Genomic DNA, 26,877 nt, shown 5'->3' with positions numbered 1-26,877 from the left:
AACAGACAATACATCCTCCAAATCCTCATGGTCTCTATGAAACAGTGCAGCGGCAGAACTTGCACAGTTCTACCAGTGGGAGCAGCCCCATCTCCTTCTGCACTGTCGTCAGAAGCTATTGCACTAAGCTGAGCTTCTTGCCAGTCCATGATTCTTTGGATCATTTCCATTTTTGTGCCTTGAGCAGAAGACACCTCTCTCAGCACACATTGTTCTCAATGTTTCAGATTTAGAAGCATTTAAAGTTAACAAGGTACTCGTTTCCATATTGTTAGATAGGACTATGGCCTTTTTCAGTTACTACAACAATTCACTATGTGTCCTAGTAGGAATAACTCGAAATGCCTTCACTAGTATGCAACACTGGATACCGTCAGTCCTATCCCACCGCTATACACCAATTTGTTAAAATGGATTTCTGAACTCTGACCTGGAGGGGCAGAGGTTAGTTTTTTGGAACAGGGTAATCTCTGGACAAGCCAGACCAATCAGAGTAGCTATGGCAGGCGCTCAAGACTAAGTCTCAGGAGGGGTGAGGGTGACTGAAGGACCTCAATGAGCACACAAAGCAAGGACAGTTACAAATTATTCCAGATAGGTGTTATATCAAAAATATAGACACATTTATTACAAGGCCTTTGTTACATAGACCATAGCAAAAGAATCACAGTAACACTAAGTAAACCAACACACCACTATCAATACAATGTATATACAAGACCATTGGGGTCTAAAGGGTTAAATGCACAAAATATTTTGACAACCTAGATGAGAAGAAAACAGGCAGTGCAGATAGTCTTTTTAGGCCCCATCGACAACATACCTTACTAAGAGACAGTCCAAGCCCTAAGAAGAGAGGAGCCTTGTGCTCAATAGTACATGCAATGCAAGCACACACGGTTGTTCCAATGGGCAAAATAGGGTCTCTTCAGGGGTCTGTAGCAGCTCGGGAAGGTGGATGAGGCGATGCAGAACAAGTTCCCACTATTCAGGGAGGACCTCAACTTGAAGGCAGAGGCAGTTCCAGAGAGCGGGATGGGGTCGCTAGTTTGCACTAGCAGTGGAAAGGAGAGGGACCCCCAGGGGCCACTTGTGAGTAAAAGGGGCCCTTGGTGCCATGGGCCACCGGTTAGTGTTGGAAGTACTCACCGGTCCCAGGCGCACTCGGACCCAAACTTCACACGTTCAGTCCACTCGGGTTGCAGGTTCGAACGCAACAAAAAGAACGTCTCTGCGGCTTTCAGGTCCTGAGATACAGCGATGATTCCCAAATGGGACAGTGCCGATTTCTCTGCTCCGGGTGGATGAATCGACCCAGTTTCACTGCAGCAGGCTTCAGGGGTAAGAGGGTCACAAATGCAGCGTACTTGCAAAAGACGTTGCTGCGGCAGGGTAACACGGTAACTGCGTTAACTCCGGTCCTGGCGCACTCGTCTCACTTCAGACCTGGGAATGCCAAGTGTACGAAATTAGGTGCGAGGGTGCCGGGGACACAGGTCTAGCAGTATACCAAGTTTCGAGGGCCTCCTCTAAACAGCGGCGGTGACAGAGCAAAGCAACTGGGTAAGCTGGTCAGCCCACTGGTTGGCCCAGGGACTTTTGGGAGAAAGCTTACTTGCAGGGTTTGATGACGGTGCCGAGAATAGTTTGTCCCACTATTCCAATGGGTCGAAGCTTCTTCGCAGACCTTCTAGGACGACAAAAAGCAGAGGGGTCCCACGGGACGACAGTGGGCTCAGGATGGCAAACCTTCCAGCGGGTCACCAGCGGTTCCTCGACTCGGTTTTGTAGTTTAAGGATACTTGGATCCTATCTTTTGTTCAGTGAGAACTCAGGAGATCGACATGGTGTGGGTGTTTTTGGCCTCTCTTATCCAAAGTTCCCTTCATGCCAAAACGAAGAGGGCCCAATGGGAGATCTGCTCACAAACACACACGCTATACGTGGACCAATCACGGACCACAGTGGTTCCAGTCAATCATAGCATTCCAGACTCTCTGGCACCCAGGATGTGTATTGGACTCAGACGTTCCAGCCCACATCCTGGAGGCACACACACAAGGCATGCAGAAGCCTGCGAAAGAATTGTGTTTCCCAGGAAAGTGCATGACCAAATAAGGACTGACCCGGGTCGACTCGACCTGGGGAAGGTGAAGGGGCAAGATGGCAAAAGGACAGGACAAAGAACCTTGTGGCATGGCCATTTTGAAGCCAGGCCACCTATTCGTGCCGAACACGGTTAATGCGGTTAACATGGCAGGAAAGTGTTAAAAATAATGCAAAAAGAAAGCTGCCACCACTCCTGTCCATGATGACACATCTTTACAGTTCATAAAAGGTCCAGCGAGAGTATCTAGGACCTTTGGAAAATTACTATAGACCCAAGTGTCCCGTATGGTAAGATACATTGCACACTTGTTACATGTTGCACAAAAGTTGCAACATGGGAAAAGGACTAAGGGAAACAAAGTCTCCCAGTACCGACTGTCTTAAGGGCGTTGTCAATTTCCACATAAAAAGTGAGCAAAAGCCCAGAGGAGTGCAGCTCTGGAAAAGTCAGTCAATGGTGTCTAAACAGCAGCAAAAAGTTTGAGGGTGTACACATGGAGGTAAAATTACATTCAATTATGAAATCTTTTGTAACAAGAACACTGCCAGTTTCTTGCTCAGAATTGTGGGGTGGCACTGTATTACTCTGGGGTGTCATTAGACCAGTGGGTCCGCCTTAAGTAGTAATATTATATTGACCAAAAAAATCATACAGTACACTCTCCAGCACTCTTACCGCAGCATGAGCCCCAGCAGACCAGAGACAGTTGAACCCCCTGCAGCCAGATACAAGAAAATCCAAGATGGTGCAACATGCCAGAGATCCTTTGATTGGCGCCTTGCCAACCCTCTGTACTGGCGATAAAGAACATCAGGCAATAAACCAATACCAAGCCAGCCTTGATAATCTATGTTCCCTTGACACAAGGAGAGACACTGAGGTGGAGGAACATGAGACAGTGTTTGTAAAGAGGTAGTGCACTGCTGGCAGAGGATTGAAGAAAGCAGACTGGAGATTATTCAGGCCTGGAAGCCATGAAGAGAGAAGTAGACCAGAGTATTCGAAACACACCTCGTAAAACCGTGGATGATTTGGAAAGACAAATCATAAGACTATCGCCAAGCGATTCATAGGTTGACAAGAGGAGCATGCCCATGGCAAGAGGGACACAATATCAGCTGCCTGGAAATGACCCCAATGAGAGGTTGGGGGGAGGGGAATATCCATTATTGCGGATGTGAAACTTAATTGCTGAAAATCCTGAGAAAGGCAAGTTCTGGACAGGTCAATTTGTACAGTCTGAGAAACAAAAGACTCGAAAGAGACCTGCTGTGAAGAATGAGAAACCAATGGTCTGGAAGGGACCAGTTGCGAAACATGAGAAACTCAAAGGTCTGGAAGAGTCCGCTGTTAACCCAAGGTCCTGTAGAGACCCAATGGGGAAGCATAAAAAGTCTGAGGTCTGGCAGGGGCCTGCTGTGAATAACGAGAAAGACAAGGTCTGAAGTAACCATTCTGTGAGTGCTAAAGCCAAGAAAGTAGAAAGGACTGAAAGGCAAAGAAAACGTTTTAGGGGATTAGGCACAGCTTTTCTCAGAGAATGCAGTATATTCCTTTTCTTCCACACACCTACCCCTGGGAAAGTCCCAAGTCCTTCTTCCTCCCTACTAGGAAATCAGACATTATTTTGATACTGTCCCAATACCAGTAGTGGGAAGAAGAAGAGGTCTAGGGGTATGAAGATTATTCCATCGATCCATACTGAGCAGTCTAGTCTTCTGCGAGTGCCCATTGGGTCTTATCAATACGACCAGGAAATGCAGGAGTTCAAATATGCCTCACCTGAGATGCCGAGAGAGAACTAGTGGCAGCGGAGCTGCACGTTCAGCTTGCATGCCTACCCTAACGATTCAGGTTCAGGAAAATCTATCAGCACATGCAAAAGGGAATGCGTGCGGCTGCAGGGGAGGCTCTCAAAGTGGGAATAATCAATACAGGTGTTTATATATTTTTTTTTCATATGTTCATTAATTTTAACATCAACATTACAGAAATACAATATTTAACCACCCTTAACCCCCAATATCCCCCGTCCCGCCCCCCCGTACCAGTTGTGTCCATTTCGTATCTGGATCCAAGAGTCAGTTAAGTTCATAGTAAGTCCAATATTCTGATTTTGTGTGGGCAGCGCTGGAGCATATAGTCACTTTGTAAGTATGATAGACCTTGTCCCCATTCTTACTTGAAAACCTCTCAATTTCCCTGAATATGGTATGTCACCCATTCCATTGAGACAAAGTTCCAAACATTCTGCAACTAGTCCTGAATCTGAGGGCTCGCCTGATGTTTCCAATGTTGTGCTATCCCCAGCCATGCTGCTATAAAAAAGGGTCATAAATTCCTGTTTCTGTGCTTTAGTGAATTCTTTCGACCCTGAATCCCACATACCACACATCCAAACCCTTTCCCCCCAGTTGCTTCGTTCCCTGAAACATCTTTTGCATCTGTTCTCTTACCCCTAACCAGAATGCTTGAATTCCTGGACACTCCCACCATATGTGTACCCAATCCCCCACCTTTTGACAACCTCTCCAGCATAAATCTGATGTCATTGGGAATATTGCATGTAGCCTTTCGGGTGTATAGTGCCACTGTAAAAGCATTTTTCATCCACATCTCCCTTAACTGTATGGCACGCGTCAGCTTCGGGATAGCCGCCCATAGATATTGCCATTGTCTACCCGCAATGTCCTTTCTGATTTTTTCATATATTTCTATTGAGTCTCTTCCCCATTATTGTTTAGGAATCTGTAAATGGTTGATACTAATCTTCGGGAGGCCGTGTGGGTCGCGATATATCCCTTGAACAGGGTCAATTCTCTTATTGCTGCACCCTTAATTGTTGGATCGATTAACCAATGATTTAACTGAATGTATCTAAACCGATCACCCTCTGTTAACCCTTTATCCTGCATGCACTCTTCAAAGGGCCTTAGGGTATGTCCCAAATACATATCACGTATCTTAAGACACCCTGCCCCGATCCAAAAGCCTTAAATGCCCCCTGTGCCATTCCCAGTAGAAGATGTGTTCCCAAACATTGGCTAAAAAGGGGAGGGGTTTCTGTCAGTGCCCCTCGCTTGACCGCTGCGTCCCAAGCCATCCACTCCCACTCCAAGAACTTCACAATCCTAGTGTTGGGGTGCCTATGTTTCTTGTTCATCTACATGATTCCTGATAGGGCTGTTCCTGCCACTGCCCTGTCCTGACGAGCCCATATTTTTTGTTGAGTATCAGCCAACCACTCCTTTATGATCCTCAATTGGGCCACCTCAAAGTATCTACGAAAATGTGGAAATGCTACCACCCTCCCCCTGGATTCCTTGGAGCCATTAATGTGTTCATAGCCACCATCAGGGCTTTATGCTTACATATAAACGTTAACATTTTTTAAAGGGATATAAACAAACTCTTTGGTATCCGAATGGGTAGTGCTTGAAAGTAATATAAACAACCTCTGCAATATTGTCATCTTAACTGTTGACATTTTCCCTCACCATGTGATTATGAGGGGATTCCACTTCATGAGATCAACTTTAAATCTCGGAAGAAGTTGCGGGTAGTTAGCCCCATATAACTGTTCAATTGATCTTGTAAGGATTATGCCGAAGTACGTATTACCTTCCTTTGCCATCTTTAATTGTGTATTGGAGCCCAGCCTGCCCAACAGATCGCCCTTTACTGACAAGTTTAACACTCCAGATCCGACAGTGCTACCAACATGTCGTCGGCAAACTCGATTATCTTATGTGCCTCTCCTGCCATTCCTATTCCTTTAATCTGGGTCGCCTCCCTAATCCTGACCAACAAGGGGTTCTAAATAAATAGCGTATAGCAATGGAGATAATGGGCACCCTTGTTTGTCACCCCTCTCTAATGTTACCCTTTGTGATACCATCCTGTTAAACACTATACGAATCAACAGTGAATTATAATTGGCCCTAACCATTTGAATGAACACTGTGCCAAACCCAATATGTTTCATTATATGAAACATCAGTGCCATTCCACCCTATCAAAGGCCTTTTCTGCATCCAGTGACACCAGGACTGCTGGATTTAGAACCTTGGCCGTTTTTTCGATTAGATGACACACTCTACAGCTGTTGTCAAACGTCTGTCTGGCCTGTTTAAAATAGTCCAGTGCAACCAATTCTGGCAGCAGATTCACTATCCTGTCCTCCAGTATCTTTGTATATAATTTGGCATCTAAGTTCATCAATACAATTGTGTTGGGTGATTCATTGCAGCCTCACACCCCTCTTGAAGAGGATAGCCTGTCTCCAGCCCATGCTACCTTAAAAGGTGAAGGAGGCGTCCCTTTCAAGGTGTGGCAGTTTCACCTTTATGATAGAGATCAAGGCTGGTTTAGAAGTGGTACTCCCCTCTTTGGTCAATTGACCTACTTTTTTCACAGATTTTTTTTTTTAACAGAAACAGGAGGTAAAAGGGTGGTTTGGTATAAGGTATCTGTATGGGGAGGCTTCTAGGTGGGTTTGTTTGTTTGTTTGTTTGTTTGTTTATTTGGTATAGCGCAAAAACCAAACCCGAATGGGTAGCTGGGCGCAAACAGTACAAGATTGCTTGAGAACTTGGTTACAGGAGGAAAACGCATTATACAGTTCACAGTTAAATCAAGAAAAGTATAGTTTATACAGTTCACGTTGGGTCAACGGTAGGTAAAGTGAGAGAGCAAGGGGAAGAGAGGAAAAAGGAAATAAGAAAAATAAAGAGGTGCGGAACTACGGTTCAGTCAAGTTGGTCGGATGTCATTCATCTGGTTGCAGGCATCTAGTGTCTATGTGGGGAGGTCGAGTTAAGTGTCATTGGCACGGATCCAAGTGAGGACTTTACGTCTAAAGCTAGAGTAGGGTTGGTCCATTCTGAGATCCAAGGGGAGTTTGTTCCAGGTTTGCGCAGCTATGATAGGGAAACTAGAGCCGCCTGCTGTACTCTTTTTAAATCTAGGTATCACTAAGGTGGAGGCGTTGGTCATTCTAGTAGGGCGGTTAGAGGTTCTCTTGTGGATTCTGTTGGCCAGATAGGGGGGGGCAATGTTGTTGAGGCATTTGGATGTGAGGGAAAGTATTTTGAGGGTGATCCTGTCTTTAATTTTTAGCCAATGGATATTTTTCCTAAAGGTGGAGATGTGGGCTCTGTTAGGAATATTTAAAGCTGCTCTGATAGCGTTATTTTGGAGAGTTTGTAGTTTGTCAAGGATATACTTGTTGGAACCTGCATAAAGGGCATTACAGTAATCCAACTTGGATATGATGAGAGCATTGGCTAATGTGATGCAGCTGGTCTCAGTTAGAAAAGGTCTACATGCTCGGATCAATTTGCAAGTATATGCTGTGGAGGATGCTAGCGAGTTCGTTTGCTTTTTGAAGGTGAGCGCTGAGTCAAGATAGACCCCGAGGGTTTTGACTGCAGGCATCACTTTAATGACGTTATTGTCAATGTTGAATGAGGCATAGTTAGGGTCAAGTTTTTTGATAGCCAACGCTGAGCCAATGATCAGTAGCTCCGTCTTGTCGTCGTTCAGGCAAAGGCCATGGGATGCCATCCAAGCCTGAATGAGGAGATATATCTTATTTACTAAGTCCGTGTCTTCCAAGAAGTTGCCCGAAAGGGGGATTAGAATCTGAGTGTCATCTGCGTAATTAGTGTAGACAATACCCAGTCTGTCCAACTTGTCAAACAGGGGCTTAGTAAAGATGTTATACATCGTCGGAGAAACACATGATCCTTGGGGAACACCGCATGAAACTTGTATGGGGTCAGCGGCTGCTAAGGGTGAGAAGACTCTCATTGTCCGGTTTGCAAGGAAGGATTGTATCCACATTATGGCATCACTTGAGAAATGAGCGGCCGAACTTAGGTGATTGCATAAGACTGCATGATCTACCAAGTCGAAGGCCGCGGATAGGTCAAGGAGGAGTAGCATTGCAGTTTTACCATTGTCCTTCAGCTCGTCAATTTGGGTCTTGAGGTCAATCAAGGCTGTTTCGGTGCCGTGAAGGGGGCGGAAGCCAGATTGCCGTGATCCTAGTAAATTGTTAGTTTCTAAGTGGGCCTGGATTTGCAGGTATGCTGCTCTGTCTATGATTTTAAGTAAGAAAGGGACAGTAGTGATGGGTCTGTAGTTAGTTGGTATAGCAGGGTCAAGTGTTTGTTTTTTTAGCAAGGGAAGCACCCAGGATTGTTTGAGGTTGTTCGGTACTAGGTTAGACTTAAAGGATGCATTAATGATTTTTGAAATGAAGGGTGCAAGGTCTCGAGCTGCATCTTTTATAATTTGGGCCGGGCAGTTGTCACCTTTACAGTTGGAGGGTTTTAGAGATAGTATGATTTTTTCTGTCTCCAATATGGAAATCTTTCTGAAGCTAAATAGGTGGGGGGTGTTAGATAGGTTTGGGAGGAGCTGAGGTTGCAAAATGGGTTCAGTTGGCAGGAGCAAGGAAGCTTTTTTGTTAGCAATTTTAGATTGGAGAGAGCTAATTTTGTCCGCCAGGGCATTTTGTATATTAGTGCACCAGGACTTGTTTTTAGGAGTGTTATCAGGTGAGGTTATGGGTGATTCCATTTCACGGAGGATGGAAAGGTCTCCCTTCTTATTTTGCAGTAAAACAAAAAATGTCAACCAATTTACATTCAACCAAAACAAATGTGGATTTCTAACGTAGATCCTTTAGTAGTAGCCTGGGGCAGAGTTAAAATTTGTAAAGCAATATTCATCCCTACACCCCTCCAGAGCAAGTAGTCTTTTCGTCGCAGATAGGTTTCACACTTGGTATATCCAGCAACGTGTCACTGGTTTCACTTTATTTACCAGCAAATAAAATAAATAAATAGGCAAGCAGATGGTTGGTGCCTAAATGCTTACCACTTAAAGTGAATTGTTCCGGATAATACATGTTGTTTAAGTAGGAAAGCTGTAACATAGGAATTTACTTTTGTCAGGCAAGTGGAGAAGTTGATGACGTGTCAACAAGATCACATCTGGCAAAGAGGTAGGACATGGGCTCCTCCAATTCTGGGATATAGTGGGACAGAGGTATTGAGCAGGGAAGATTTACCCTGCAAAAAAAAATGCGCCTAATTCGCAGAGCGTTTTATAATGGCAAACTCCCATTGAAAAACGCTCTGTGAATTCGGCCCCATGTGTCCAAGTGGAGATAGCTGATAGACAATGATTTACCAAAGAACACAACGTATTTGGAAACATTGTGCATGCAATGTTGCACATGATATAAATAAAACACACCCAGTTTGGGATGTCGGTGCAAGTCATTGCTGCCAGGAAAACAACCTGTGACTTCTGGGTTAAGGGTTTCAAGTCATCTTGCTGTTTTCGACAGCAGGGGTATTAAGTCATCAGACTGGTGTTGGCGCTTATAACCCAGTTGCTCACGGAGTTCTACAGCACGTGTCTTGAAAGGCTGTGCTCTCAAACGTATATGAAGACGTGTTTTATGCAAATACAAAAAAGCGATGGATGGAGCGCTGGGGAAGTATATCACAGCCACTGTGGGAAGTTCCATTTCATACCCTTCTATGCCATCACAGAAGGGAACCAACCATAAGAAAATCATCAGGGGCGCGAAGGGTTATACCAGGTACGGGTCACTTGCTCGCCATACTCAAGGTATCAAGCAGTGAATAATTGATGTGCCACAACAAGCAGAAACAAGTCTGAGGTTGTTTGTGATCCCATGCGGTGGGGTCATCTCAAAAGCCTAGTAGACCAGGCTGGGTGGGCCATAAAGGGCCGAAGTACCTGTGGAGATCGTGCTCCTCTGCAACCTCTCCAAAACCCAGCCCATGCTGTCTCTACAAACTCCTTGTTACCTGGCCTCCTTGCAGGCATCGTCGTGCTTCCAGGGCACACCCGTGCCCCACACCCAAAAGAAGTTTAAATACCTAAATGATCTCATATTTTTGTCCTTTGTTTTCCTCAGTGGAGGCACCCTTTGCTTGTATGGATGCAAACACAGTGGCATGTCGTCACTCCAATCGGGGAACAAGTCTTGAGGTTCAGTGGCCCAATCAGATTGACTCTATGCATCATTTTTCTGCTAATTCTCAGCAGAGTCCATGTGAGAACTCTATGCATTAGGTCTGCAAGAAATGAAACACACGCTCCCCAGCTGGACCCAACAATGTGCTGCTTTATTTCCATGAAATGCCTAACAGAAATCAGGATGCTGTAGCCACACTGCATACCTGGCATCATTAACTTTTTTTTTAAATCCTAGAGAAGAAAAATGTTTTTGTTGAGGCAATTAACTTCCTCCTTAGGCCTTACAGCTTCATTTGCCATATATTTGGATCTGGTCAGTGGTGTTAATGGTTTAACAGCTTTCTTTGTCCAGATCTCCCAAGGACATTTTACATCCCGAGTTACTGTGCCAAATGAAACATTTTAGCACATTTGACTAATAAACGTCACGAAATTGCGTAAGAGGATCCAAAGAGTACAGCCCAGAATTAAGAGTTCGGGAGGACAGGATTGAAAGTGGGGTGACATTAAGGAAAATAAAGGGACTCCCGTAACTAAGGCTTACCATCTCAGCAGACCACAGCCACAACAAGTGCAGTCCAAGTACTGCAGAGTTGCACATAAGGGCACAGCACAGCAGCTTTTGGAAGCTCGAAATTTAATTGCAAGTACCTGCAACCTATCAAGTTTTCACATTTGCAAAAAACAACTTGCGAGCTTTAAATCCGATCCTTGACATCAATGCAACACATTTTTAAACACTGGCATTACGGGGTCCCCACAGTCCAGGTGTTGGGGGGTCCCGCACATGTCCTGGGAGGGGGTCCCTCAGATTAAAAAAAAAAAAACAGAAAAATTAAAGTTTCTTTTTGAAGTCACTCTGCCTCCATAGATTTTCTGTTACAGCTAACATAAATCATTTCTTATGAAGGCAGTGACTAGAAAAAGATACTATTTCTTTATGAAGTCTGAGGGATCCCGCACCCAATGACATGGAAGCCTACATGTCATGGGGCGGGAGGAGCCCTACGACTTCAAAAAGAAAGAAATAGTTTCTGTTTAAAGTAACTCTCCCTTCATAAAGACATTATTTCTGTTCCAGTTCGGTCGTTTAACGGAAATAATTTCTTAATTTCTTTATGAAGTCAGAGTGACTTAAAAAAGAAACCAGGCCCTCTGCAGACGACAGGAACAAGCATTCTTGGCTGCTGAATGGAGCTGAAAGTCTCATTCCCTGCACCAACGGATTAACGGTAAGAAAATGTATTTTCGTTGTGTGTGTTTTGTGTGTGTGTGTGTATAACGTAATGTGTATTAATGAGCGAGTGCATGATGCGGCCTGGGTATGCCTGCGGTACTGTATGGTGAAAAGGTGCACACTTAAATGTATGGATGGCTGCCTAGTTGTGGCTGTATTGTGAAAGGGTGTATGTGTTTGCTAAATGGTGTGTGCTTGTGTTCAGGGGCTCAACAAAACCAAAATTTCAGGGGGCGTGGAGCTAACCCTTAAAATGTTGGGAGAGGCGCTAACTTCACAGGAGGTGGGGGAGGGGCAAACATTTTGTGGAGGCATCGAACTTCTTTAGGCATTCAAATGAGACTCTTCTAGTGCAACTTCAAAAGCAGTTAACTCACGCCTTCAAGTCTGAAAGCACCCCCTTGTGGACTGTTGTGAGAATGATCAGTCTCATGTCCCCCCTCTCTACCCTTCCAATCACTTCCATGGCATGCAAGTACTAAACCCACATCACGATTTCGACTGCCTAAAAACTAACAGTGAAATGCTTTACATTAGTAATTGCTGGGCCTTTGTTAACATCTGTGTCCTGTTCTGTCTGGCAATGGCTTTATAGGTCATCCAAGTCGAGTCAACATAGCCCAAAATGTCAGGGGGTGGGGGAAAAGGACTGAAGCCCAGTCAGATCAATGGTGTTGTGCCACTGTTTGTGTTTAATGCCATGATTACTTATTGGTAATCTTCATTACTCGTAGCCCTATTCTTCCTCGTCCCAGTACTTGTGTATGAGGCACTTTGCCTCATACACAAGTACTGGGATGAGGTAGCGGGACATGGAGGTAATGCCTGCATAGTTACCTGTGATCTTCATTACTCCGAGCCCCACTCTTCCTCGTCCTAGTAATTGCCTATGAGACACGGTGCCTCATACATCGGCACTGGCACAAAGAAGAGGGACGTGGAAGTAATTCTGGGCCGATGTGCTGATTTTGGGGGTTGGGCCAGGGGGTTGGAGGGAGTAGGATGTGGGGGGTAGGGATTGTGTGATAAAATCAGAATGGTAATCCATCTCCAGGCTAAACAGGCATGATATGTGGTATTAGTGGCTAGAGAGGCATTTTGGTGCAGCCAGTCTAGTCATTTCTTAGTTTAGCTTGACTTTTTACCTGGGCATCCCTGATAAAGCAGTCCTGCTAAGCGTAATTACCTGGCTAGACTGGCATTTGGGTGCTGCCAGTCTAGCCATTTCTTACGGTGGCATTGTATATTTTTATGGGCATCCGTGATAAAACAACCATGATAAGCGTTATTGCTTTGACTGGCATTTTGGTGCAACCAGTCTATGTATGTCTAAATGTGGTCTGGCATGCTTTACTGTAATATGTTGTGTCTAGACTGGGTCTATAATGTGCAGCCAGTTGGACAGGTTTTCATTGTGGAATGGCATTTTTAATAGCAACGCATTAAATTAATTAAAGCATTAATGTTCCTGTGCACTGTTGATGACTTGCATGTATTGGATTTTCAGCCTGGTATTACCCTACAAAACAATTGCAAATACAAATTTTCTCAGAAAGTGTGCTGTAAAATGCATTAAAACACATATATATTTACTTCTCCTAGTACAGTGTGCGGTGTACCCCTGAAGCAGCACATTCTTGTGTATTGCGAGCGCGTGGTAATCTAGGTTGGCCCAGAGCGTGGCGCAACCCGTGATTTGTTGCTGAGCTGGTGGGAGGGCCCACATCATGGCTCGCAGCGGGGCCCCCAAATTTCGTGTTACGCCACTGTTTTCAAAGGAAGCACATGTCAATATTACCTTCCATACACAGTTGGATGAAGTTTCTGCATGCTTTTGGTGCTTCTTTTGCCCAAAGTTCAATGTCAATTTCACCAGCTGTGGTTTTCAACAGGACCTGTTAAAAAAAAGCAATAAATTAGTTTGAAAAAACCTTGAAACTGCTTATTGAATAGGGAATTTAAATGTAGTTGTACTTCAACTCGAGTAGGACATACATCCTGTGCAGAACAATATAGAAAACAAGCTTGTATAAAAAATAAAATCAGCAGAAGCTGTATCTTTTCAAGCACTCCACATTAATTCCAAGAAATTATTTTTAGCCGTGTGCAGGAATTTGAAATTGTACATGACAAAATGGGTCATTTATAACAACCTCTTATATTACCCATTGTCATTCAGGTCTTTAGGACCTTTCGAGCATGTGAAAGGGTCTTCCACATCAATATTCTCAACGACATCAGTTGCCCAGTTGGGGCAAGCTACCTCTCAATCAGTGGCGTGTCATCGGAGTGGCCTGGGATGGCACGTGCTACCCCTGGATTCCGATTGACCATCCCGGTGCCACACCATTATCCTAAACTATGATCATTATGTGTGTGTGCGCTCATACTTCATGCCACTCCTGCATAAATCAGGGCCCCACTTGGGCCAGCCCAGACAACAAAAAAAAAAGAGTCTGGGCACACCACTGCTCTCAATATGTGCAGATAAGCAAGATGCAGAGAATAAAAAAACGATTTTTTTCTCTTTGTCTCTGCAGCATCTACTTGGAGACTGCCCACTGCTATTTCAGTGAAAAGACGTTTTTTAAATGCTAGCATGTAGCTTTGTGAAGGGCCTGCTTGGCCCAAACAGGATCAGAGCCTATATTCTACTGGTGAAACGGATCTCTCAGTCAAGTGCATTTCAGATTCAGGACTAAAGAATGCGCTACAATTTCCAGAGAACATGTTTCTGTGCTTGAATGCTTCAAGTGTTTAGTACATCATGTGGGGGTTCACCAAGGCTGTACAACGGCTTCTGTCTGAACTAAACATCCATGTGCAGAGTTGCAATGTCCCTGAGCAGCAACAGTACAATCCAGTAGAAAGTTCTGCAGAGTCGAGTGCCACTGTGGAGTGGAAGATCTGTGTCAGCTGACGTGTTTTTCCAACCCCTTGTGACATAAACCGACTGCTTGGATAAAGATGCAGCACCAGCTCGGAGCGCCTAGGAAGCGAAGTGCCGCAGAGTTGAGTGCCGTTCTGGCCGTTGAAGCAGGTGAGAAGTATGGCTTGGGCACCGTTATAAATAGAATGTGTCATTATAGTTGGGCTCTGAACATCACAGCTGCAGAGCCATAAGGTTTTGTACAGGTCCGCTTTATTGTACATATTTACAAGTGTACAGGAACCAGTTTCTCTTTATATGTTCAGCAGTACAGTAGACAGCACAGGAACATGGACAGGTAGTTCTATAGACAGAGAGACCCACCAGCCATCCTTACACACCCAGTTCAGGCTTCCAACTGACATTCATGGAACACTCACTCACAGACCCACTCAACATTTTCCTGAGCTGCTCATTATTCATGCATCAACATTCCAATGGCATCCTTGATCTAAGTTTTAAATACATTTTAATCTCAAATCTCCTGCAGTCTCCGCATTCACGACGAGCCGTGGTCAACGGTCCGTGTAATTAATATAGTGCGTGAGGGCAATTATAATGAAAGGAAGCAGCAAACAATATGATTTGAGAATAGGGCTACTCCATTAGACCAAGAAATCTCTGCCTCAATATCGGCCTCAATTTCAGAGGCGGGGGAGGAGAAATGGCCCACCCATTAGACAAATTACTGCTTTTTTCCCCGACTTTACCGCAAAAACTTTAGTGAAGCTGCCAAATCTTTTCAAGAGCAGCTATCGGAGACCATTCAGAACAGTAAGGAGGTCTAGTGAGGGCAATTGATTTGGAACAGTTAGGCGAGTTTGCTACTGCATTAGTCCAGTCATGAATGCTGTCATTCTGGAGGACAGTGAGATGCAGGAGCTGGACTCCAAACACCAACGGCTGAGTGCATCGCCTAATCTATTGTTTTCATAGGATGGAGTTGAAGTCCCAGAAGGCCCAAGTACAGCAAATGGGGTTGTGAAAGCACGGCATCATACCTCCCATCTCAAGGGGAGAACACTATGTTCGCCGAGTCTCCATATAATGGAAGCGCATGGATGTCATTAAATTTGACATTACAGGGATTAGTGCGCCTTTATGACACCATTAGTTTGGAAGTGCGGGGTGCGATCAATCAGCAATGATTCCCCCCCAAACCTGTATAGAGAACCTTCTCCTGTGGCCAGGATAGGGCAAACGCTTCCTGATCCCAAACCTGGTGGTGGTGTTCTGCAGGAGGATCACATGGGGGCATACAGGTCAGGAAGATTGAGAAGAACAAGTTACTTTCTTACCTGGTAACGTTCTTTCGATGGGATGGTCCGACGACGTATTCCATATCTATGACATGTAATCACCACAGCTGTGCTGCTTCGGAAACTTTTTTCGGCGTCTGCGTCCTGCGTCAATGACGTCGATGCGCCGTCGTCGAGGACCTCCTCCGACGTCCGACGTCATCCGATGTGATAAGTAGGACGCACGACGCCCGTAGCCTCAGTTGTAGTTTTTTCCCCCAGAACGTGTGACACTAGCCAACTGCCAGTCAGACACAAAGCCTTGCGGAACGTAAGCTGCAATCGCAAAGAAATTCTGCAGCGGGGAAGGCAGGGCGGGAGCGATATGGAATACGTCGTCGGACCATCCCATCGAAAGAACGTTACCAGGTAAGAAAGTAACTTGTTCTTCGAGGGGATTGGGTCCTCCGACGTATTCCATATCTATGACAGACTCCCAAAGCAGTACCAGAGCAAGGAGGAGGGAAAGAATTTAGAATCAAAATCTAGAATAGCCAATCAAATAGCAGAGCAAAGGACCGCCTTCCCAAAGGCCAGATCCTGTGCTCGGATGGAATCGAGGGAATAGTAACGTATAATGACGTACAAATGTATGTACTGAAGCCCAGGTGGCTGCATCACAGATGTTGCGAATAGGACACCCCTCTGCAGGGCAGTAGATGCAGCCATACCCCTGGTAGAATGGGCCCGCAAGCCAGCCGGTGGGTCCTTACCCGCCAAGCGGTAGCACTCCGAGATGGCCAAAATAATCCAGCGAGACAAAGTCTGTTTCGTCACAGCTTGCCCTAAACGCTTTCCAGCGTAACCAATAAAGAGTTGATCGTCCACTCTGACCCGGGACATGCGTGAAACATAAAAGCTTAAAGCTCTCCTAGGATCAAGCCTATGGAGCCTCTCCTCTTCCTTACCAGGATGCGGAGGAGGATAGAATGCCGGAAGAACAACCTTCTGGGCCAAATGAAATTCCGTCACTACCTTCGGAAGAAAAGAAGGACGAACTCTAAGGACAACCCTGTCCTTGTGAAATACAGTGAAGGGTGGCTTAACTGAAAGTGCCTGTAACTCACTCACTCTGCGAGCGGAAGTAACCGCAACTAAAAACACAGTTTTCAGAGTTCACAGCCTCAAAGGGCAAGAATGTAAAGGCTCAAACGGAGCCCCCATAAGAAACTTAAGAACAAGGTTTAAATCCCAACCGGGCACCAGGAAAGGTGACGGAGGGAACACATTAGTGAGCCCTTTCAGAAACTGTGAAATTAAAAGGGATTTTAAAGTAAGAACACTCTTCTGACGAGCGCTTAAAGATGGACAGCGCCGCCAGGTAACCTTTAATGGTACCCACTTGCAAGCCCCTGTGGGCCAAAGAAAGTAAAAAGGACAGAACCATGGGGATGTCACATGCAAAAGGATCCACATTCTGAACTCGGCACCAGTCGCAGAACTTACGCCAACGGTACAGAGACTTTGTTGCTGGCCTTCGGGCCGAAAGCAACCCCTCCATCACGTCTTCAGGGAGGTCCCAATCCTTATACCTCAACCTTTCAGAAGCCAAGCGTGAAGGTTGAGGGATCTGACCTCTGGATGGAGAACCTGACCCCCCTCCCGCGAGAGCAGATCGTCTCGGTAGGGAAGACGACGCGGAGGGCAGATGGACAAGTCGAGAAGGTCCGGGTACCACATCCTCCGAGCCCACGCTGGAGCAATGAGGATCATCCGGGAACCGAACTTACGTAACCTCCGCAGCACTTGCGGGATGACGGGGACTGGAGGAAACGCGTACAGCAGCAGGAATGACCACTCCACCACGAACGCGTCTCCTAAGGCTCCCTTTGGAGGAAATTCCCGCGAGCAAAACCTTTCGCACTTCCGGTTGACACTAGAGGCGAAGAGATCCACTTGAGGGGTCCCCCAAAGGGGGAAGATCTCCAGGAGAATCTCCGGAGCCAACTCCCACTCGTGAGAGATCGTGCTCTGCCTGCTCAGAGCATCCGCCGTCACGTTTTCGTCTCCGGCCAGATGAACTGCCGAGATCGAAACTTCCTGCTGGATGGCCCAGAACTCGAGCTGCATTGCCTCCCTGCACAGAGGAAGTGACCCTGCCCCCCCCTTTTTGTTGAGGTAGTGCATGGCCACTGTGTTGTCCGTCAGAATCAGGACACTCTTTCCTCGCACAGTCGGCAGAAAAGCCTTCAGGGCTAGCCTGACGTCCCTCAGCTCCAACAGATTGATATGGAGTCTGGACTCCGACGCAGACCAATGACCGCTGACTGTCAGCCCGTTGGCATGAGCTCCCCAACCCGTGAGGGATGCATCCGTCACGATCGTCACCTCCGGCCAGGGAAGCCAAAATGGAGCCCCCTTCATCAAGTTGCCTTCGACGGCCCACCACAGAAGGTCCCGGGCGACCGAGGGCGGCACCTGAACCGGGTCCGACATCCTGCCGGAGGACTGCGACCATTGCGTCTTGAGCGCCCACTGCAAAGATCTCATCCGCAAGCGAACCTCTGGCACCAGAAAAATGCAGGATGCCATGAGGCCGAGCAACCTCAAGAACTCGAACGCTGGGAGCGTCTGGGCATGCTGAAACATGTGCACCATCTGCTGAATGTGAAGAGCCCTCACCTGGGGAGGAAAACACTGCCCCAGGGAAGTGTCGAGCACTGCTCCGATGTACTGGAGCCGCTGTGTTGGCGTCAAATGGGACTTCTTTAAATTGAGGGAGAAGCCCAGCCTGTGAAGGGAGTGGCAGGTGACGGACAGATGATCCAGGACTTGCTCGGGAGAGCTCCCCCTGATCAACCAATCGTCCAGGTAGGGGTAGACGTGAATCCCCCCTTGCCTGAGATGCGCTGCCACCACCACCATGAGCTTGGTGAAAACCCTCGGGCGGAGGTCAATCCGAACGGCAGGACCCGAAACTGAAAGTGCGAGTCGCCAACCGCGAACCTCAGGTACTTCTTGTGCTTGGGATGGATCGGCACATGGAAGTAAGCATCCTTGAGGTCGAGTGACACCAACCAGTCCTGAAGCTGAAGGGCCTGGAGGACTTGAGAGAGAGTAACCATCTTGAACTTGTCCTTCCTGAGGAGTTTGTTCAAACCGCGCAAGTCCATGATGGGTCTCAATCCCCCGTCTTTCTTCGAAATCAAAAAATAAGGGGAATACCATCCCTTGTTCCTCTCCGCTACAGGCACCAGTTCTATGGCGCCTTTCTCCAGCAGGGCTTGAATTTCCTGCGCAAGGAGCGGATCCGGACTCTGTAAAGAGAGGTTCCCCGGTGGATTGTCGCGAGGCCTGTGCCTGAGCCGTGGGTTATGATCTCCAGAACCCACACATCTGAAGTAATGGCTTGCCACTCTACAAGATGCTGCGCCAGCCTTCCCCCAACCGGCGAACCATGGGACATGGCCTCATGACTGAGTGGGAACGGCCGCGGCGTTACCTGAGGGCAAAGAGGTAACTGCCCGAGCGGCCTTGGCACCACGGGTACCCTGTCGTCCACCTCCGGTACCCCTGCGTTGGCCTCTTTGACTGCCAGCTCCTCTCGCTTTACTGAAGGACGATTAATAGTGAAAGGAACCACCCCTCCACTGCTGTCCCCTAGGCGAAAAAGGCAGAGGTTGGCGAACTGCAGCGCCCAACGACTTCGCCGCAGCTTTCGAGGTCTGCAACCTCTCAAGGCTCTCGTCAGCCTTGCTGCCAAAAAGGTGTTCACCGTCAAAGGGCATGTTGAGGAGCCGAGACTGCACATCAGGAGCAAACCCCGACTTCCGCACCCACGCAAACCTGCGTATCACGGTGCTCGCCGCCATGGACCTACTGACGCATTCAGCTAAGTCCAAACCCGACTGACGGACTCACCTCACACATGGCATCCTTACCATCCTGGACCATAGCAAGGAAACCATCCCGTTCGTCCCCTTCGGGAATATGTTCAGCCGCTAACGCAACACAGTTCCACAGAGTGTGTGTGAAACGAGACAAGGCACAAATGGAGTTGGCCGCCTGAAGCGCCATACCACCAGAAGAAAACACTTTCTTCGCCCAGCCATCAAAACATATGTCGTCCCTATCAGGAGGGATGGTAGGGTACGACGCCTGCTTTGCCGGGGCCGTGGCCGCCTGCACCACCAAACTCTCCGGAGTGGGGTGCCTGGTCAAGTAGCAGGGGTCGCTACTGGCTGGACGGTATTTTCGCGACAAGGATCTGCCCACCGCCGGGAGACTCTCCGGAGCAGTCCAACCCGCTGCCACCCTTCTCTGTAAAGCCATATGGAACGGCAGTACCGGATCAGTTGGGGGACCAACATCAAGGATGTCCGTCAGATCATCCTGCACAAACTCCCCTGGGGGAGCAGACCATCCCAAGTGCTCAGAAACCCTAGCCATAAGGTGCCGGTACGAGGAATCGGCATGAGAGCCAGGCTCAGGCCTACAAAACTCCACCTCCGGAGAGGTGTCCAGTCCACTGGCATCATGCAGTGACTGTCTCAAATCATCAAACTGACTATGGCCCGAGACAATTTCATCTGGAACCTGACTAGGAACCAGGCCATCAGAATCCTCATCCGCCTCTGAAATATAGTCCAGGTGGCGAAAAGAAGGCACCCAAGAGTGCTTGCTCTTAACCAGAGCCTTCCTAGGGGGTTCTCCCGTGCCACGGGGTACCTCCGACACAAAAGGCGTCGATGGCGTCGAGCGAATCGGCGCCGGCGTCGAGAGAACCGGCATCGGCGCCGAGAGGATCGGCGTCGAGGAAATCGGCGTCGACGTCAGATGCAGCGCCTCCAGCATCGGCGTCGTCGACACAGCCCTCGAGGCCGGAGCCCCGAGCGTGTCCCTCGACGACCTGAGCGTCGACGGCTTCGACGACTTCCTCGGAGCCAGAGCCTCGAGAAAGCCAGTCGACGCCCTCGACGCCTCAGACGTCGATGTCTTCCTCAAAGACCTCACAGGTGCACACGGTCTCGAACGCGTCGAGGACCGGGACCTGGAACGGGTACGTCGAGAACGAGTCTCCTTGTCCGAACGGGACCTCTCCCGTGACTTCTGCCGACCACTCTTGCGAGCGGTGTCTCTCGACCTCTCACGACCGACCCCACTCAGGGGCGCGGACGGCTTAGTACCCTGCGACTCAAGAATCGCCAGCATTTTCTTCCCGAAGGAAGCCCATTCCTCCGGCTTTGCACGGCTGGTGGGGTAAGCGACGTGCCGGGCAGAGTCCTCCGAAGAGGACCTGGAAGACGACCGGTGTCGGCGCTTCCGAGAATGCCTCGAAGAGGCTGAGGAGTAGCGAGACCGACTCCTAGAAGGAGACCCACGAGACTTCCGACGATGACGCGGAGAGTCACCCCTCGAATCATCCGTCGAAAGCCCCGCAGACTTCGACTTCCTGGGCTTGGACACCCGACCTACCGACAACTTCTTCTTACGTTCGCGTAAGGCTTTGGACGTGAGCGACTGGCAGTCGATACAGTCATCCGTGTCGTGGGCCTCCCCGAGGCACCAGAGGCAGGCGTCGTGCGAGTCCGTCACCGACATCTTGGACCCACACTCCCCGCACTTCTTGAAACCCGGACGCGGGGTCGAAGACGAAGTAGAAGACATCTTCACACGAAGGATTTTCACAAAACGAACAGGTTCGAAGAACCGAGAAGAACAGAACTCTAAAGAGTCGAGGCGTGAACCGAGAATCACGAAGCAACACGTTCGCGGAAAAAACAGAACTGAGGCTACGGGCGTCGTGCGTCCTACTTATCACATCGGATGACGTCGGACGTCGGAGGAGGTCCTCGACGACGGCGCATCGACGTCATCGACGCAGGACGCAGACGCCGAAAAAAGTTTCCAAAGCAGCACAGCTGTGGTGATTACATGTCATAGATATGGAATACGTCGGAGGACCCAAACCCCTCGAAACCCTCTTGTTCAACTCTCCCTGCAATCCCACACTTTTAATGGCTTATTGCCAAGTAGAGTAAATAAGAAAATCTAATTTTATTGTTAGGGACTACAGTCCCATAGTTCCCCAAGTGCTGGGACGAGGAAGAGGGCTCCAGAGCAATTTTGCAGGAGTAGTCAGTTTGGTAAGCCTAATGGCCCACACCTGAGGGAAGCAGAGAGGCTGGAAAGATCCCCTCAGGTGCAGGCCATTAGATGGAGATGGAGCAGTTGCAGGAGTAGCAGGAGAGCATGTTGTTGGCAATCCAAGCAGAAGTTGGCGGAAAGAAGGGACACCACGATTTTGACCAAGCAGCTTCCAGCTGCCTGTCCTGAGAAGGTCCTACCCTCTCTAAATCTCAAGCGCAGAGGAAAGCGTGAAGGAAGACTGTTTTCCCCCATGTGAAGCAGATTACAGAGATTGCGGAACAGGAAGTGTGGCAGAGACCGTGGCTGAAAGTTGGTGTACAGCCGAGGATCCCAGGAGCAAGAGGAGCTTGTGACTGCATGGCGGGATCGAAGATAGCTTCACCGAGGAAGGGGGTGTGTCCAAACGGAGCCAGAAGCAGTACAAATCCTGCAGCACACGAAGGCAGCAAGACAGAAGCCAGTGAGTGTTAACTAGCATTCTGATCCCTTGCGCGAAGAAAGGCAGGCAACTGTAACCAAGCAGAATCACTTGCGTGCGAGTGAAAGCAATATTAAACCGACCGTTCGTTACCAGACAATGGGAAGTCAGAAAAGTAGCACTCGCATCTGAGTGAACTTCTTTAATAGCACTCACATAAGAGTAAAACACTCGGAACCACGTTAATTGAATACTAAAACTTCTGAAAACAGATGAAAGACTGCCGCGTGTGCTTAAAAGTGATTCTGAGGTAAAGGTTAAACGAAGAGTCAATCATGAAGCAGTTGAAAATAATGTAGCACTGAAGCCAAGTGACTGAACATTGATAATTGTGAGCTCTAGGGAACAAGCATTGCCCAAGCCAAGAGTGAAACAAGCATTGCCCAAGCTGGTACGACGTTCATTAATCACCCATTTTATTTTTCCACTGCACTTTTCACCAAAACATTTTTGTCGAGAAAATAATAACATCGACAAATATGGGGGTGGCAGAATGTATAGGGATAAATAGTAGAGGGACGGACGATTTGGGGGGCCCGAATAAAAAATACAATTCGATTATTTTTTTCAGAAATCTTTTTCAGAAAAAAGTGCATGAAAAGAAACAGGCGAAGAATGAAAATAGAACGCCCAAGCCAAGAGTGAAACAAGCATTTCGAAAAGCCAAGAGTGGTGCAAGCATTGCGCAAGGCCACGGGGGATGTAAGTATTGCCAAAGACAAGAGTTGTCGAAGCATTGTCTAAAGCCAAAGAAACTAATAACAAGGCATACAATTAAGGTGCAATGGTTGGCAGGAAGCGAAGCGGCGGATGAAAGCTTGTAAACAGGTGAAGAATGCAGATTGCGATTGTTCCCTAAACATTGGTATAACTCACATTGACAAAGCCACAAGGAGGAAAGTTAGAATTACATCCTTAAGGGCATTTTGGTTGTTGATGTTGCAGAAAGACTAGAGTGGCGAAGAGGCTGCCCTTCTGAAAGGTGACTGTCCAGAGGAAGAGTGCCTTGCCTACATGAAGGTGTTGGGGAGCACTAATGTGAATATTGTCTTTTCTGGAAAATTGCTAAAAGTCACAACGTTGCAAACTGTTGAAGCTGTGGTAACATTTTTGGTTGTCAGTAGATTTAAAATGTCAGAAGCACAGTTGAATGTGAAACACTATTGGGCAGGCGAGTAGGAAGCAGGGGTGCTGTGAAGTCATTCCAACAAAGATATAAACTGTGATTTATAATGCTATAAAAGAGAATTGAGAAAATCTAACAAGAAGCTGTGTTTCTTTAATCTTGCCAGAAGTTGTGTTTCTTTGAATCTGACAAGGAGTTGCATTTCTTCTTTGACATTCGTAAATTGTGGCAAAGCATCTTAATGCCAGAAAAATCTTGATGCTGTTTGATGAAGTGGAAATTATTACTCAAGGAAGAAGAGAAATTGTTTTGTTGGTTGAACATTGGTTAACAGGACCTTTCTTTGAGAAAGTGAAGGAGCCAAGAACTGAGTTGGATCTTAGTTGCAAACCCAGATTTCCGGGTTTCTTTTTGTTGAACACTGGAAATGAATCCAACTTAAAATCTGGGGAAGGGGAGTTCACCTAGGTTATAAAGACAGACTGTATACATTAGAAATACAATTGTTGATATTGTTGTGAATTGTCATGTACATTTCCTTTCTTTTTTGATTGGCAGGAAAATCCTTGTCTGGGTAGGGATAGTGAGGCGTTTGTTGAAATGTATAATTTTATAAAATTGCATATTTTGAGAAATCATCCAAAAGTTGTCTGCCTCACATTTCTTACCACTTATAGTGCTGGTGGTCCATATAACATTGTAGACGTTTGGGCCTTTACAATAAAATAATGGAAGGTACGGTCAACTCCGTTTGGTCTTATAAAACATTTGGAGCAGGGTGACGTGCCAACATTATTGAAACTGAAAGGCAAATGTGAACTTTATTTGCTGGAGGCCAATATCCAGGGGGATACCTTGCGGTTTAAGGCTAAAATGAGGATGCGAAAATGGGATACAATTTTTGATGAGATCGACATCCAAAGGCTATCCCTATATAGAGGACTAGCCACTCAGTCCACAAAAAGGACAAATCTACTACCGTTCATGATCCAATTCCCATCTCAAAAAATGAGGGTAGAGTTTGAGGTTTTGTGTTGAATTGCCTACATACATTAGAGATAATTCAACCTCTACTGTTATTAGTTTTAACTTGTGGTCTAGACTTACTGAGAGTAGACATATTTCCGATATAGTGGCACTCATAAGAATTATCAGGCACATTTTTAGTGAAATAGATAAAATAAAAAAGATAAATTCCCCTATTTTAGGATGTCATCTGAATATGATTTAAAATTGACTGATGTTTGGATTTTATTAAGGGGTGAGATATTTGTGACATGTGCTTTTTGGGAAATGTGTTTATATGATGAATTAAGAGGACATAGAATTGCTATTTATTCTAGGATTGTGTTTGTTGTGTTTTTACATAAGTATTTGTATATTTGATGAATTGATGTTGTTCTTTTTGTGAATGTATTTATGATAAACAACTGTGTAAGGTTTCTTGTTAACCAAAATACAAATAAATAGGTGTTTTTAAAAAATCCAGTAGAAGCCGATTCTTGGATTATCGTATGTAATTGAGCGAATAAAGCAACAAAACCCTTGGAGGGGGGCCCAAGTCAAAGCCCTTGCTTTACTCTGGCTTGTAACTACAGCCCGGGGCATTACCAGACCAGTAATGCCCTCAATACAAGGGTTCTATTGCTAATAGCACCCAGGCACGTCGTACCAGGGTACTAATAGTATTTTTTTCTTGAACTGAGAAAAAGGGTTGAAACTTTCTCAAGCAGAGGAAAGAAAAGCAAAAAAATGGCTGCTAGGGATCAGGGTGAAGGGACTACATGTAGTCGTCTCCCTTTCCATGGCAGTCTTGTTAGAAAGGAAAAGAACTCAGCATGACTCAGCGTGCCAAACGGAGCTCCTCAGGTGAGTTTTTCCCGGTCAGGTAACAACGTCATTTGGAACAATCTGATAGTCCTTCAATGGGTACTAATGATTATTAACATTTGTATAGTGTTCCAGCACTCTATAGGGTCACCAGACATTGGTCATGAAACTGTTGTTCGAAAAGAAGAGATTTATATTTGGATCAAAACACGGTTAAAGACCGTAGCATGTGAAACTGGGGTGGGGGGCGAGTTTGTTACAGATTTTGTTCCACCCTGAACTGCAAATCAACAAAATCCTTTGCAGGAAAGCTTGAAAGGAGGAGCCTTAAGGAGCAACTGAACACAACATCTTGGCCGTGAGATCATGTAATGAGGAAGTCATGTAAAGAGGAAGTCTTTCAGAAAGCAGATTATAAATATGTTTACTTGCTGGACTCACTAGTTTAAATTGGATTCTCGCTAAACATTCAGCCAGTGGAGGGACTGTCTTGAGCACGACATGATCTATTTTATGGCAACCATAAACAACTAAATCACTTTGTATCTGCTACAATCATATAAAGAAAGAAACTGCCAGAGAGTGTTAAAAGAGTCATGACAGGAATTTACAACCAAACCCACTACCAGAACCAGATGGTGCAAAACCAGAAGGGCCATGACCTTTTCAAGTAGTGTAATTTGATGTAAACAACTACTTATGACCGCTTTAATTTGGGGATTCAGAGTAAGATATGCATCAAAGTAAAACTCACAGGCTCTTTATCTTTGTACTCACAGGAAGCTGCAGATCAAACAGAGATGGAATAAGGACATTCTTAAAGGCCTTTCTTTTATCTGCATCAAACAAGATGACTTTGTTTTGTTGACATTCAGCTATAAATGATATTATGACACTCCATCAATGGTTTTGGATCTCAATCCTGCCTTGACATAGATCAGATTGTCAAAGGCATATGAATGCCCCAACACTGGATAGGACCGTAACAGGTTGAAAAGCTGAGCCAGGTAGATGTTAGAAATGACAAATTACGGAGAGCAGTAACCCCACAGTTGATTTCATGTACAGAGGAATGGAAAGGGACAATCTAAACCACCTGCAATCTACCTGTAATGAATGACTGCAACCAATCATAGGTATTACCAGCGGGATGAAACAAATTAGGAAGGGTGTGGAGTAGGGTGATGTGGTCCACTGTATTGAAAGTGCTGGAGGGATCTAGCATCACTAAGAGCACAGTACCACCCTGATCCACTATTCTCCGAGTCCTTCCAAATGTTCAGCAGTGCTCTCTTTGCCCCATGACCTAGGTGAAAGGCTCATTGACAAGGGGACAGTGGGATGTGTCCAGGTAAGATGGTTATTATTTAACTAACACTTTTTCAATAATTTTGAATACTAACTTTAGTTTGGTAATGGGTTTAACGTTGGTTAATATGGTAAAGTGAAGAGATGGCTTCTTGAGGAATAGAGATATTATGCTCGCCTTAAGATCTAGGGTAACTACTCCTGAGTTAAAGCTGGCACTAATAAGCTGAGAGACGTACTTAGCAAAAAGAGATGGACGTTGTAATACAAGCCAACCAGAGGAAGGATTCATGCTGCAATCAGTAGATTATGACAATTGTATCCGGTTTTCAATCTCATGTACATTACAGTTAATGAAAGACCTGAGGGTAAATATGAAGAGTTAAAAGCGATAAAGATAAACTTAACATTTGGGCGCTTATCAATCACAACCAGGTTATGCTTATTTG

The 26,877-nt window shown here is 46.4% G+C and overlaps 1 protein-coding gene across 1 annotated transcript in view; it reads right to left on the bottom strand.

Annotated features, from left to right (window-relative positions):
- Positions 1–26,877, bottom strand: part of CWC27 (CWC27 spliceosome associated cyclophilin) — a 1,312,165-nt gene that overhangs the window by 1,182,698 nt on the left and 102,590 nt on the right. Inside the window, exon 2 of the mRNA XM_069627345.1 lies at positions 13,168–13,264. Within this exon, the coding sequence (XP_069483446.1) occupies positions 13,168–13,264 (97 nt within the window). The remainder of the gene's footprint in view (positions 1–13,167; positions 13,265–26,877) is intronic.

This window comes from Ambystoma mexicanum, chromosome 6p, assembly GCF_040938575.1.
Source record: "Ambystoma mexicanum isolate Mex_15411 chromosome 6p, UKY_AmexF1_1, whole genome shotgun sequence".
Classification (NCBI taxonomy): domain Eukaryota; kingdom Metazoa; phylum Chordata; class Amphibia; order Caudata; family Ambystomatidae; genus Ambystoma; species Ambystoma mexicanum.
Note: the sequence above shows the minus strand (reverse complement) of the source record. Positions and strands in the feature narration are given on the sequence as shown.